The sequence below is a fragment of the Microtus ochrogaster genome, unplaced genomic scaffold, assembly GCF_000317375.1.
Source record: "Microtus ochrogaster isolate Prairie Vole_2 unplaced genomic scaffold, MicOch1.0 UNK8, whole genome shotgun sequence".
In the NCBI taxonomy this organism is placed as follows: Eukaryota; Metazoa; Chordata; class Mammalia; order Rodentia; family Cricetidae; genus Microtus; species Microtus ochrogaster.
This window is the reverse complement of record NW_004949106.1, coordinates 3379717-3395481: the sequence shown is the minus strand read 5'-3', so window position 1 is coordinate 3395481 and position 15765 is coordinate 3379717. Positions and strand designations below refer to the sequence as shown.

Sequence of the window (15765 nt, the reverse complement as noted above, 5' to 3'; positions counted from 1 at the left end):
ATGTATGGATGTATGGATGTCAGGGGACCACCTTCAGGAGTCAGGTCTCTCCTTTGACCATGCAGTACCCAGGGTTGTCAGGTTTTGACACTCACACTATCTCTTGGGTTAGTGTGGCTCTTCCCCAAAGTTATCCGACTAAAACAATATTTTTCATGAGCAAGATTTAAAGTCACGCTTCTCCAGATAGACTGTCTTTCTGGGTCTTCTCAGAGCGTGGTGAGGAAAAGTTGTTTTCCTCTTTTGTGGCCGCATATTAATGTTGTTAGATGGCAAACAAGAGAGTAAATGTCGGTGGGGGAGGTCTACAGAAGCAATTTTATTAATTTAGCTTCCGTGAACTCCCTCCTGCCCTGTTCCCAATCTTAGTTTAATGAAATATGTTTGAAGAGACGTAAATCTTTTACTCTTGTATTAGCAGGATTCTCATTTAATCAGATTGGTTTTCTTTTCCTTACCATAGATAAATAAAATAAATAGTAGGATAAATATGATAGATTAAAAAATGTAGAAGACAAAGAGAAACAATTAAAACAGTATCTCATTATCCCCCCTCTTCCCCAGCATTTCCAAGTTATTTCTAGGTTAAAAATTCGTGCTAAAAGCATGGGATTATATGGGAGCTTTCTTTTTTCATGTGGATGGACTATGAATAGTGCTTTAGGTAAATAAATACATTATTTTATCTAAAGAGTAGACTGTTTATCTCATACTACAAGAATTTAAAGCTCTTCTGTTGCTGATGGTTGAATCCTTTATAAGGTATTGACTTTATTTACAAAGACCATAAATGCAAAACACAAAGCCAGGCTAGGAGCCATTCAGGGGCCATAGAAACCCAATTTGGCCTATTTGTTTGCTCTGCAGAAAGTGATCATCTGGAAACATCAGTAAGAATTCCAGGAGACTGAAGGGGCTGTGGTCCCCATCCGATTTTTGTGTTCTCCGGGACTGTGAGGCCAGCTTTTGGCTTAGGAGGCAATAACATCACGCGGGGCTCTTTTATCCCGGCAGACTTCAGCCTTTTGCCTTTACTCAAAGGGAGGAAAGTTAGCTTTGGGGGGAATTAACATTTACTCGCTCTATCAGAATCTCTTATACACGTTCTGGGTGATGGAGTCCTTTCCATCATCTGATTGGGTGAAAGCTGGAAAAAACACACTTGGATGGAGACCACACCTGGCTCCTCCTGGAACCTGCCCACGCGCTGGCAGGGCTGGGCTTCACAATACATTTATTAATGCAGACCAGACACACATTGTTAATAGCTGTGTGGAGACTTAGCAACAGGGGAGTCCCGTAGCCAATACGTTAATGTTTATCAAGCTATTCACCTTAACATTTCCCCTTCTCTAGGACGAATCTGCAATTGTATTATTGCAGTGAATATGGTTATGCTGTATAGGTCACTGTCCAGTGGTTCCAAAAGAGACTAGAGTGTCCCTGTCCAGAAATACATCAAATGTTGTCCCTACTCCTTCTCCCACGCTGCCCAAGCTAGAGCATTGCAGCCCGGGGATCGCTGTCCAGGGCCAGGCATTGCTGTTTCTGTGGCAGAACTGGAGAAATAAAATCAGCAGCCTGACTCTTTTCCAGCGTATTTTAATGGGAATAATCTTGGCTGCGTCCATCACCAGACAAACTAATTACTTCTTCACATGCGCATGGCCCGTGTCTAGCCCACTTGGGGACTTGCAATCACTGCATCTTGTCTCTTGTGGGATGACAACCTGGGAGCCACGTCCTTCTCAGAGGCCAGGTCTTAAGGCACTTTGGGATATGTCTAATAATCACATATGGTTTCAAGTCCAGGCAGAAACCTAGTGTTATGGAGCAGGTGGATCCTTTGGTAGACTTGATAGGAAGCATTCTTCTCTTGCAATCTTGTCTCACTAGAGGCATAGACTTGATTGAAGGAGCTATCATCACCAAGAGGAGAGGCTTATATAAACCATTCTCACGATGGCCATTTGTCCTCAGAGATAAGTGGCTTCTCAAGCCAGGAGTGGAGTCTCAGGCCACAGAGAAGGTTCCTGCAGTTGCTCACATAGTATGGAAGAACCAGTGTGCACTTAGAGGAACTCTGATTCCCCGTTTCCGGTGTTCCCGTGGCTCTGCTGATAACATTTATATCTGGAACATGAGCTCATGCATACTATGCATATTATTTTTCACGTGAAGCTGCCTGTGGTCTAAAAGGTGGTCAGATGGTTAGCTTAAAATCCAAACAGTCTGATTTACTCCCACAATTCAGTTTCCCCTTTACTCGGTGGGGTAATCTCAGTTAGCAGTGCCATTGGGGTCCTGCTTTGATGGGGTGGAAAAATACACACACTCTGATATTTCGGAGCGCGTGGGCTGCGATGAAGTTAAGTGTGCTCTAGTGGAATATCTGTGTTGAAACAGCTGAAGATTTATCATTGCTTTTTTTTTTTAACTTAAGAATGGAGGAAATCGACCACTATGCCATAATTAAGAATAGCAACTCTCTGGGGAAGCAGGAGGCAAGTTTTCAAATGCCGCAGAAACACGGGGGTAGCATTCTGTAACCAAAATTGGGTAATTTATATCTATGTCACTTGAAGATCTGATATGAAGTTGAGTCAATGAATCCTCCCACCGGCATACCATAAGCAAAGCAAAATTTATTTCCCTTTTGCCTGCAGAGTTTTAGCCAATTACATAATAAATCACCCTGCCTTTAAAGAACCTACGATAGACAGGCTTAACTGGGCTGGATGGATTGTGTGGTGCTCCTGCCCCAGAGGGTGAATTCTACAGTGCTTTAAAAGATGCCGGCAATGAGACAGCCCGCATTGCACTGTTTCTGCTTCTCAGTGTCGGGCATGGTGACAGCATTAGGGTGTCTCAAACTGTTGAAGGTTTCTCTTAAATACCGAGGAGACAAACATGAGTTAAATTCGTGCTGACTCCCAATATTCCATCGGATGCCTGTGGCTGGTTCTACAGACACCGTGGGTAAAGACACACAATCTCCAGAAGAGAATCTTTATAAGGACTTGCCATTTACAAACCAAACAGGCATGGGCTTTTCTCTTTGGAGAATCGTGATAACATTGAATCATAATATAAACATAATGCATCCAAGTCTTACTTGAGACATAGAAATTAAAATCCAGAGAGGTTAAGTGACTTATCCCAGATGATATATAGTGAGTTAAATAAAGAAAACTTATTTTTTTTTGCCATGAGGACAATGCCCTATGAAGCCTTCATACTCCCACCGTGCTGGTGTGCTTATGAGACCAAGTGCTCTAAAGCACATTAGACATGCATTTTAGAACTACGTCCCTGGGAGGATAGTTTGAATTAGTAATGTAGTGGGGAACCTTATTACACTTGATTAAAATGAAGAATTATCCACTTTCAAGTGGAAAGGGTCAGCCGCTCAGCGTAAATCTGAGTTGGGCAGCGATAGGGGCAGTGGACGGTCCAGGACAAAGATGAAATCCATCACCTTGCAATTATGAGTGTTCAGAGGACAGGACCTGCAGCTGAGGAGGGACGGTAGTGAGAAGGGAGGAGTCTTAGGATGTGTGACCTGTGAGCACAGCCTGGTGGATGCTGTCTCGTGTGCTGGTAGTAGGCTTTCTTAAGAAATTGTCCCGGGCTGGAGTGATGGCTCAGCAGATCAGAGCATTGCCTGCTCTTCCAAAGGTCCTAAGTTCAATTCCCAGCAACCACATAGTGGCTTACAACCATCTGTAATGAGGTCTGGTGCCCTCTTCTGGCCTGCAGGCATACATGTAGACAGAATATATACAGAACATTGTATACATAATAAATAAATAAATAAATAAATAAATAAATAAATATTTTTTAAAAAAAGAAATTGTCCCTACTATCGCTTTAAGTGAACTAAAGCTGATTCTTGGTCTTAATATTTATCTTAACTGGTAGGGCACCCATTTGTAAACTAAGCCTCCTGGAGCCTACTGATATGAATTCTCTCAGTAGCCTATCTTCGGATACAGTGCTAAGGTCAGTCACAGGCTAGCTTCTCTTCAGATGACCACACCATCTGGACGGAGTTTGAGAAATTCCTGAATTTGAGTTTCCTGAAAGAGAGTGATCATTCTTTTCTGCTTGTCTTCCAGGATCCTTCCAACCAAAAATGCGGCGGCAGGAAGAAGACAGTGTCTTTCAGCAGCATGCCCTCGGAGAAGAAGATCAGCAGCGCCAGCGACTGCATCAGCTTCATGCAGGCCGGCTGCGAGCTGAAGAAAGTGCGGCCCAACTCTCGCATCTACAACCGATTCTTCACCCTGGACGTGGACCTCCAGGCGCTCCGCTGGGAACCCTCCAAGAAAGACCTCGAGAAAGCCAAGCTGGACATTTCCGCCATCAAGGAGATCAGGCTGGGGAAGAACACAGAGACCTTCAGAAACAACGGCCTCGCTGACCAGATCTGTGAAGACTGCGCCTTCTCCATCCTCCACGGGGAGAACTACGAGCCTCTGGACCTGGTTGCCAATTCGGCGGATGTGGCCAACATCTGGGTGTCAGGGTTACGGTACCTGGTCTCGCGCAGCAAACAGCCGCTTGATTTTATGGAGGGTAACCAGAACACACCGCGGTTCATGTGGCTGAAAACCGTGTTTGAAGCCGCAGACGTGGACGGGAACGGGATAATGTTGGAGGACACTTCCGTGGAGCTCATAAAACAACTCAACCCTACTCTGAAGGAATCTAAGATCAGGTTAAAGTTCAAAGAAATCCAGAAGAGCAAGGAAAAACTGACCACCCGGGTTACAGAGGAGGAATTTTGCGAAGCTTTTTGTGAACTGTGCACCAGGCCGGAAGTGTATTTCTTACTGGTGCAGATATCGAAGAACAAAGAGTACCTGGATGCGGATGACCTCATGCTCTTTTTAGAAGCCGAGCAAGGCGTCCCCCACATCACTGAGGATATGTGCTTGGACATCATTAGGAGATACGAGCTTTCGGAAGAGGGCCGCCAGAAAGGGTTTCTCGCTATCGATGGCTTTACCCAGTATTTATTATCTCCGGAATGTGACATCTTTGATCCAGAACAAAAGAAGGTCGCCCAAGATATGACCCAACCCTTATCTCACTACTACATCAACGCGTCTCACAATACCTACCTGATAGAAGACCAGTTCAGGGGGCCGGCCGATATCAACGGGTACGTGAGGGCTTTGAAGATGGGGTGCCGGAGCATCGAGCTGGACGTGAGCGACGGTTCAGACGCTGAGCCCATCCTCTGCAATAGGAACAACATGGCCACGCCCCTCTCCGTCCGGAGTGTTCTAGAGGTGATCAATAAGTTTGCCTTCGTCGCTTCCGAGTACCCTCTCATTCTCTGCTTGGGGAACCACTGTTCTCTGCAGCAGCAGAGGGTCATGGTCCAGCAGATGAAAAAGGTGTTCGGTAGCAAACTCTACACGGAGGCCCCTTTGCTGTCCGAGTCCTACCTCCCGTCACCGGAAAAACTGAAAAACCGGATCATCGTGAAGGGAAAGAAACTGCCTGCCGAGTCGGATCTGCTGGAAGGGGAGGTGACGGAGGAGGATGAAGAGGCTGAAATGTCGCGGAGGATGTCCGGGGATTACAACGGTGAGCAGAAGCACATCTGGCTCTGCCGGGAGCTCTCTGACCTGGTCTCCATCTGTCAATCTGTCCAGCACAGGGATTTTGAACTGTCGATGAAAACCCAGAATTACTGGGAGATCTGTTCCTTCAGCGAGACGGAGGCCAGCCGGATCGCCAACGAATACCCGGAGGACTTTGTGAACTACAACAAGAGGTTCTTATCGAGGGTCTACCCTAGCGCCATGCGGATAGATTCCAGTAACCCGAACCCGCAGGACTTCTGGAACTGCGGCTGTCAGATCGTCGCCATGAATTTCCAGACCCCCGGTCCAATGATGGACCTCCACACGGGCTGGTTTCTCCAAAACGGAGGGTGTGGCTATGTACTGAGGCCGTCGGTTATGCGAGACGAGGTCTCCTACTTCAGCGCGAACACGAAGGGCATTGTACCCGGAGTGTCTCCCCTGGTCCTTCATATCAAGATCATCAGTGGTCAGAACTTTCCAAAGCCCAAGGGAGCCTGTGCCAAAGGGGATGTCATCGACCCCTATGTCTGTGTAGAGATTCATGGGATTCCGGCTGACTGCTCCGAGCAGAGGACTAAAACTGTCCAGCAGAACAGCGATAATCCCATTTTTGATGAAACTTTCGAGTTTCAAGTCAACCTCCCTGAGCTGACCATGGTCCGTTTTGTGGTTTTGGATGATGATTACATCGGAGATGAATTCATAGGGCAGTACACGATACCGTTCGAATGCCTGCAACCCGGCTACCGGCACGTGCCCCTGCGCTCCTTTGTGGGGGAGATCATGGAGCACGTGACCCTTTTTGTCCACATAGCCATAACCAATCGCAGCGGAGGAGGAAAAGCCCAGAAGCGCAGCCTCTCTGTGAGGATGGGCAAGAAAGTTCGGGAATATACCATGCTCAGGAATATCGGTCTTAAAACCATAGATGATATATTCAAAATAGCCGTTCACCCCTTACGAGAAGCCATAGACATGAGGGAGAACATGCAGGTAGGGAAAGAGCCCCACCTTGCTCCGCTGTCTCTTTTATTCACACCCACTGAAACTCGCGACTGTTGTGGTTTACGAATGGCCGGTTTGCGGATGATCGGAAATACCGTGCCGATCCCCGCGCCGCCGCCGAATTACGCTCCCTGTCTCCTGTGATAAAGCAGGTGGTTGCCGATTGTGCGTGCAAGGCGGAGTTTGGCCAGGTAGTGGTGCATCGATATAGCAAAAGGCTGGGTTTTCCAATGTGTTTAGCATGTGGTAACGGACTGACAGGAATGTGTATATAAACGGTGTAGAAAAAGTGAAAAATGAAATGTGGGGGTAGAGGCTGGTGCCATGGCTCAGCTGGGCAGGAGCACTTGCTGTGTGAGCGTGAGGACCTGGCTTCAAACTTCCAGTAGCCATAGAAGAAGTTGGGTGTGGCTGATGTGCCTGTAACCCCTTGCTGAGTGCGGTGCAGAGACAGGAAGGTGGCTGGAGCTGGCTGGCCACCAGTCTAGTACCAGGTTCGGTGAGTAAACCTGTCTCAAAAGAATAAGGTGGAAAGAGAGAGAACAGGACATCCTGGTTTGTCCTCTGGTACCTGTGTGGGACAGTCATACCCATCTGATGTGCATGTGTGTGTGCGTGTGCATGCACACACTTACACACACATAAATACACAATACACATGAACACACATGCACACACCCCCTCATGTGGGTAGCCTATAAAATATATAACCAGACACATACATGCGATTTGAAAGCTTATATGTAAAATACTTGCTGATATGAATATAGGAGAGAATTAGAAGTCAAATGTTCTAAAACCGACACCCATAATATTTTCAGTTATTTAAATGTGCACTAACAAATTCATAGCCACAAGAGAACACACAACTAAACAGACAAAAGTCAACACTTAAATGTTTAAAAAATACATTTAGCTTCTCCCAGAAAGGTAACTCAATTGAAAGAATTTGGCTCCTGTTGTGCATCTGCCCCGTGTGGTCCTGAACCGGCGACTGGCAGCTCTCAAGATCAGGTTTTCTGCATCAGGCAGGACCATGAGACTTACACTGGATGGCTGTGTGAGAGCTGAGTGGAAGCCGGAAGTGACTGCCCAGTGGACAGGAGAAACCCAGCGTACCTTTTCCTTCCTCGTGATGCATCAGCAGAGATGCAAAACACCCTTTCCACGGGACTTACCCTAGTTCCCTGAGGATAGCATTTTTAATACCCGAGTGGACAAGCGCCCCCCCCCAAGAGCTTACGTTGCAAAATGAGAATCATTCAGTTTATTTTATTCCTTTAGTTAGCGTTTTTCTAACAATACTAACCCATCCAGAAGCTCTGCACTCAAGAAACCAGACACGTCAGAAGACATTATTTCTCAGATCTTGCAGTTAATAAACAACCAAGTTAGACTTTAAACCCAAGGGTGCCTGATGCCAAAATCCACTATAATTCATGCGAAGCAGAACCATCGAGCTGTGCCTTTGTGAAATCTTAATATTAACTCCAAGAGAACTTCTTCAAATAACCAAATGGAGGGAAAGTACGGTATGAAACCCACAGCTTAGCACCTGAGGTCAGATTAGGTTTATGTTTGACTCAAAGAGGTTTGCTTAACCCCTTTGTCAAAACTAGGCTCCAAATACGCTATTATCATTTATGTAATCTTTCCTTACATAAAGTCAACATTATTATAAAGCCCTATGTTAGATTACCTATGAGCAATTTCTATACCTCGCTGTGTTAGAAGTCGGTCCTATGTATTTCTGGGTAAATTTTTTGTTTTGTTTTGTTTTTTGAGACAGGGTTTCTCTATAGCTTTGGAGTCTGTCCTGGAACTAGCTCTTGCAGACCAGGCTGACCTCGAATTTGCAAGAGATCCACCTGCCTCTGCCTCCTGAGCGCTGGGATTAAAGGCGTGCACCATCGCCTCCCGGCTTTTTGTGTAATTCATAAACCACAGCCTCTCTCCCATATCTGCAGAATACATCCTGAGAAGCATATTTGGCTGTGGTGATGGCTCAGCCAGAAGAGTACTTGCTGAATGGGCAAGGCCTGGGGTTCAGATCTTTAGAACTGACCTAGGAGCTGGGTGTTGTGGCAACCCTCCTGGGATCCCAGTGCACGCAAGAGGCTAAGACAGGGAGGGGGCTCACGGGAGCAGGCTGGTGAGATAGATCCCCTAAACCCAGGATTCCTGGATGGAGTAGGAGACCCTGCCTCAGTCTATGATGAGTGATCTGAGAAGACACCCAGGTCTATGCATACATGCCCCTACACATAGAAACACACACAGACACACACAGACACACACAAACACACACAGACACACACAGACACACACAGACACACACACACACACACACACACACACACACACACACACACGTATGCACACCACATGCACGTCCGCAAAAGAAGAGCAGTTTATAAGGCTTTTGCAGGCAGTGTTCATAATTCATGGTTTCCTAACAAAGTAGTTTGGGTAAAGGATTATTTAGAGGGTAATCTGTAAAATAAATAAATAAACAAATAAATAAAAGCACCTTGGTAATTAATAAATTCCTGAGACATCCAGTAGGTTAGAGGATGTGCATTGTTAATAAACGTGAAGCAGCCATAACTTCTATCCCAAGTTACACTCCAGCATTGAGCACATTCACAACAGCCTTGGAGCGCCGAAAATGTGTCGCTGTCTCGTTAAGGAAAAGAAATTAAAAAACACCTTCCATCGTTTGATTTACCCAAGAGTGAGCCCAGATTTGAATTATTGACTTCTTTCCCCCTTTGTCTTCTGTCCTTCCTCTGTCTGCCATATGAACTTGGCTCTTAGACTGTCTATCTGGTGAGTCTGTCTGTCTGTCTGTCTCTGTGTGTGTGTGTGTGTGTGTGTGTGTGTGTGTGCCCCTGTGTCTGTCTGTCCCTGTATGCCCCCAATGAAGAGCTTTTGCTGTATGTTCATTGAACAGCACAGACAGCATCACATGGTAAGGCTGGGAGACTTGACAGAAAGCTTTAATAGAGTTTTACAAGGGATTCAGTCACTAACTGCATCTGATGCAGCTGACTCAGACAGCAAGCACACAAAGGCTATCAAGCAATGCCCATAGTTGTCTTTAACATGTATGCCAGATGTTCATTTTATAAGGTTGCTTTCAACCTGTTTGCTGTTTCCAGCATTTATCACCATAACATATATACATACATGTGTTACCACCCTTGGGTGTATGGAAGAGAAGAAAATTTCAGATTAAGCTATGAATCAGCTTAGGTGTAAAAGTTGATTATATGTGACATCAACAAGTAAGGTTGGTTGTTACATTATTTCCTTAGAAGCAGGATATGCAGAAGGCTATCAGTCCTAAGTAGCCTCAAGGAATATTACTAACTCTGGCTCTCAAGCCCAACCAAAGTTCTAGTCTCTTTAAATAGAAGAGATATTTTCATAATATTATAGCACCACAGTTTTGTTAAAGATCATGATGCCAATGAAGAAGATGCAAGTACAATGCATTTTCTGTGGGCAAGGGACATTTCTAATGGGATGATAAGGTGATCTTGCTGGTCGATCAGATGGAGTTAGGTGAGCAATGATAGCCGCAGCCTTGAGATGCTAAGAGAGATGGCCGACCATCCCCTAGCCGGATGCTTTTCTGAGTTCGAATGAAGGGTTCCTATCTAGGCAGTGCTTGTGTGTTTATGAATTCAGTCGCTGTGTTTGAAAAGCGTGGAGTAGCCTGGAGTCATAATCTCCTTTGTTTTTGATGGATGCCTATGGCCATTGGTAAACACTAGGACCAACGGTTCAGGCTGAGGCTGTGACCTGCGTTCCTTCTGCGTGTCACAGCAGTTGGGGTTGGCTGTGGTCCAGGCTGCTCTTCACGGCACTTGTCTCTAAGGGAGTGTAACTTGGCGAACGTACTTGAGCGTGAACCGGAAACGCAGCGCCCTGTGGCCAGACGGGTGACTCTCTCTGTTTTCTCCCCGTAGAACGCCATAGTGTCTGTTAAGGAGCTGTGTGGACTCCCTCCGATTGCCAGTCTGAAGCAGTGCCTGTTAACCCTGTCCTCTCGGCTCAGTACCAGTGACAGTGCCCCTTCCGTGTCTCTCGTGATGAAGGACAGCTTTCCTTACCTGGAGCCTCTGGGTGCCCTGCCAGATGTGCAGAAGAAGATGCTGGCCGCATACGACCTGGTAGGCTATGGCTGTTGCAACTTTCCGTTTCTTCCCCCACGTCTATGGGAAGCCCTAAAAGCAAAGGTTTCTTGGGTAGTCCTCCAACGACCAGGGCAGTGACTGCCTCTGAAATGTGGCCGGAGGTGGCAGCCAGAGCTCACCATTCAGTAACCATCAAGCCCTGGTGAGACCGCCGGGGACATGGCAGATTGGGCAGTCCCTGCTCTGACAAAGGGTAAATGACTTCTCCAGTCCTCGGAAGCACGCCTCCTTTTCTTCTGGATGATGTTCCTGACGGGGGAGAGACTCGGCTCTCAGGGCTGATCAGTGATGGATGGGCCAAGAGGCTCGCCTGGATGCCGTTCTAAGCTGATGATGCTCTATTCTGACTATGTAATAGAATTTACGTAGTGATTAGATTTGGGGATAACTTTATTTCTGTGTTTCGTGCCGTAAACAAAGTTAAAAAGCAAATGACAAAATAGAGAGCAAAGCTGATTAGGTATAAATAAACATCTTGCTGGAGGAGAGCTTGCAAGCCAGCCAGAGGAGAAAGGTGTAGAAACGCCTTACGTCAGTCGAAATGAACTTCTCCCCCATGCGATGCGCGAAATTGTCAGATAATAGGTTAAAGCGAAATAAAAAACTAAAATATTGTATCTTTTAAACAGCAACCCGATTATAGCTTAAAATGCAAACTTTCATTTAGAAATTTAGACAGCAATTATCTGGGGGATTTTTTTCTTACCCAAGTTCTTTGGTGCCTTGGTCCCTTTTGTCTCTTCTTCTTTTCCTAGAATATAGCCCTTAGCTTCAAGGTCCAAATGGCTACTCACACTCTGCTTGCAACATCTGCATTTCACACATCAGGAACCATCTGAGAGGACACATCTTCCTTCTTTTAGGATGTTATTTTCTGGAATTATAGACAAAAAAAAATATTACTTTTCTTTCCTGTTCATCAGCCTGGAGTTGTTACACAGCCACCGTTAACTGCAAAACGTAATCTAAAATGTCATTTCCAGGGGACTAAAAGCCGTGTCTTCTATTGCTAAGAAGTAGGAGAGACAGGCCATCAGGCAACAGCGCAGACTCTGCCCCAGAGGGCGGCAGGCAGCTCCTTTCCTGAAATGCCATTAAAGCAGCACATCTAGCTTTAAAACACATTTCCAATTAGATAAGTGAATGTATTAAACTAAGCATGTTGTTGTGTCCTGTAGTCTCAGCGACTCCAGGAAACTGAATCAAGGCAGTTGCTTGAGCCCAAATGATCAAGACTGTCCAGTCGTGAGAAAACAATGAGACCCCACCTCTTGAAAGTAATGTATGAGATAGTCCCCTGCCTACCATTAAGTCATCAGCTGTGCCCTGCCGCTTTAACATTGGTGCTTCCAATCAGAAATGTAAGAAGACCAGGGGCTGCAGAGATAGCCCAGAGAGTAAAGTGTTTACTGTGCAAGCGTGAGATCTTGAGTTGGAATCCCCAGTGCCCACTTAAAATGCCATGTGAGATCACACACATCTGTGACCCCAGCGCTGGGGGGTGGAGAGAAGCGGAGGCCTGGAGCGGTCTGGCCTTCCATTGAGCCCAGTGAGCACCAGGTTCCGTAAAAGATGTGCCCGCTTCTCAAAATATGAATAGAGCGCAATATTAATCTGCAGTCTGCGCACACACACACACACACACACACACACACGAGAATTGAAGAAAATGGATACTTTTATACCGCACACCGCGGCCCCCATCTGTGCTCTATGCGCTAGAACCCAGTTCGCGAGCTTCGGGCAAGGGGCTGGAGGTTGAAGAAACACATGCAGAGACAGACCAACACCCGGACCTCCAATCACTGGTACAAAAGCCCTTCTTTAATTGTACCATGGAAGCTTAAATACCCTGCAGTCAATGGCCAACAGGTGAAAATCCCATCCGCTGATCCTCTAGGCTAGGCACAGCTTCTAGTAACTTCAATTAGAAGGCTCTAGACAGGGAAGAGCAGCTGAAGGCCAGGACTCACTTTTATTTCCCAGCCTACAGTGCAAAAATAAATTGTTATCTACATTGTTGGAGAGACGTCGGATAAAGCAGCTTCAAATGCTTGTTCATTTGACCTATGTGCTTCTTCTCTTTAGATTTGTTAGGGTTTATAGACACATAAATATTGGATCTTCATAATGTTGGTAAGGAGGGATGAGCTAAAATACAGACAGGAACCTAGGAACTGGAGAGATGGCTCAGTAGTTTAGAACCTTCGCTGTCTTTGCAAAGAAGCCAGGGGTCCCGTTCCCAGTGCCTCCTTGGAAGCTCACATCTGTTTATAACTCCAGCTCCTGGGGATCCCACGTCCTCTTCTGGCCTTCATAGGCACCAGAACCCATGTGACATAATTTATACAGCTACACAGCTAAACATAAAATATTTTTTTAAAGGCTAGGAATCCACCAAATGGGCTCCCTTGAAGAAGCTGTCACAGTCAGTTGTCTAGCGGCACAGTAAGGGTGGAGGATAAAGCAAGACACCTTGTGAAGCAGTCTGGTTCTAATCATGTATGTACACGTGAGATTTACACGGCATTTGTATGTATACGCACATGCAAAGCACATAGGATGCTAGAAGACATTAACAGTGCTTTTGTTTGTCGCGAGTGAATTTTATTTTCTTATTCCTTCTTTTCTACATTCTGCTTCCTGTATTTACCAAATGTTCTTTAACAAACACGATGAATTTTATAATTGAATAAAATAACTGCCAGTTAAGAAAAGGCTGATATTTTGCCATTAAAAATAACTGGGAGAAAGGCATCTGGCATAAACATCTTCTAAATGAAAGGGGAGAAGCATCACTGGGCACACCCTACACACAAACGCTGGGCTGGGGCCAGACAGGGGGAGGCTCGCCTGCCGCCTGTGCCGCATTTTTTTTTAAAAATCAATTTTTCATCATAAAAGTGGGGATTGAAAGCTGTTCGGTGAATAGGTATAATTGCCATCTAAGAGGTGAAATTAGGGTACTAGTTGCCATAGAGACAGACAGTAGACATCACTTGTTCCCTTGTAAGCTAAGACAGGAAAATAAGCCATTTGGAGGGCAGTCAGCCCAGAGAGCTGGGTCCGCGTTGAGCCAGGATGGCTCCTTGGTTGTGGTCGGGGAGTGCTGCCTCATATCCTGAGTGTCTGATGGTGTCATGTCCTTGCCATTTTACCTGATAAGCCCAAATATTAATATTAGCCTTTCTCGCATCTTTGTTTTTAAAATGCGGCAGAGCTGGACTTATACAAAACTGAAATGGCTTATCACAAAAAAACATAAATACTTAAATGAAGTCCAGTTATAATTCTCTGTGGAAATGGCTTCTCATTTCGGTAGGAAATGGAGGGAAAATAACCTGCTCCAAATAGTGCAACCTGTACAGCCAGTTCGCTGCATCTTTTGATGGCGCTCAGGCAGAGGTGGGATGGCTACGATGCCACTGGCCTTGAGGAAGGAAGCATCATCGTCGCTCTGTGGAACTGTGTTCTCTCGGTGGGCATCTTGTTTGCCGTTCACGAGTGTCTGTGTTTGTTTGGAAAAGGTTTCCTGAGATACTGTCCAGACCCAGAGCAATCAGTCATGTAAAAACATGGACGGGATCTTTCACAACGATCAAATTCTGTGGTGTCTTCGGATATAAATAAGTTGGAAAGTGCTGACTGACGTCATCAGGGGCTCTGTGATCTAACACCTCTGCAGCCTTTACCAAGCTCCTCTTGCTTCCCCCAGACCACACTGGTTCTGGCTCCAGGCCGTTGTGAACCACACTGCCTTTGTCCTTGGGATGTTCTTTCCTTTCCCGGAAAGTTGAACCTTATCTCTTCATTCTTAGCTGATTATTTCCTGAGAGACCCTTCCCCAACTATTAGCCCATCTGCTCCTCCATCTCCTAGGTGTTTCCCCACCACGTTTTATACAACAAGTTTTCTTAAGAAAGCATCATTTGTTGACTGTGTGCACTGCATCAGTTTGCTTCCTCTTTTGACGTACCGGTGTCTGTGTCCTTAGTCTTAGCATCCATCAAGGGACAAACACATTTTGGGTACCTTTTCTCTGCAGGGTGCCGTGTGCCATGCTAGGGGTTGGCCTTCCCAAGTGGGTGGCTCTAACGGGAAGGCAAAACATACAACGAAGAGGGGGTGCACAGAGACACACAGCTGAGAGAGACCAGTGGCTACTTTTTGTCCTGAGGTGGACTCTAAAGACTAATGAGACCTCATGGGGACCTTCTGCACCTCAGCCACCCCACCCTGGCTTCCCTGGCCCTTGGCAGAATTGTATTTGCAAATAATTAGGAAAGGAAGCAGCTTTAGGTGCTCTTCTTTCTGGATGGCTGAGTGTCTACGCTTCTGATGTTTCACCAGCCTAAGTTTTCATGCATAGTTAAGAAGCATTCGCTTGATCTATTCGAACTTTTTATGGGTTTTAAATTAATATGGGAGATCTTTTGGGTCATTAGTGTCCTGAACTCACCGTTCAGAGGGGGATTAGATATCAAGGACTCCAGCTGTAAAATGCCCACCAGAGCATTCTTCCAAGGTGACTTCTGGGCTGAATTATTTAACACTAGCCTAAAAGTTAACTAACTCAACTCTGGCAAGAACAACAGAATTTCTGGTGGTGAAGATGCTGAGCACTCTAGCGAGCACGCACTGAAGGTTAATAGTTTACTAAGTTGGTTGGGTTGTGATTTGGAAAGCAGGTTGTGCTGGCGCAGGAAGAAACACAGCAGCAAGAAGGAATTAACCGCCATCTAATCGTACTTGGCAGCTGAACTAGTGGAGAATATCACAATTAGGCTAAGAATAATGGGTTGGATTAACTATATTGTCTTGTTAGTGTTATTACCAAAAGATAGCTTCAAGATGGAAAGACATTGTCTGTAGTTTCCTAAAGTAACAAGTAGCATCTCTCTCTCTCTCTCTCTCTCTCTCTCTCTCTCTCTCTCTCTCTCTCTGTCTCCCTTTTTCCA

The 15765-nt window shown here is 45.8% G+C and overlaps 1 protein-coding gene across 1 annotated transcript in view; it reads left to right on the top strand.

The window, feature by feature from the left end:
* Window positions 1-15765, top strand: part of Plcl1 (phospholipase C like 1 (inactive)) — a 266078-nt gene that overhangs the window by 211670 nt on the left and 38643 nt on the right. Inside the window, exons 2-3 of the mRNA XM_013353486.2 lie at window positions 4119-6593; window positions 10580-10783. Coding sequence (XP_013208940.2) covers window positions 4119-6593; window positions 10580-10783 — 2679 coding nt within the window. The remainder of the gene's footprint in view (window positions 1-4118; window positions 6594-10579; window positions 10784-15765) is intronic.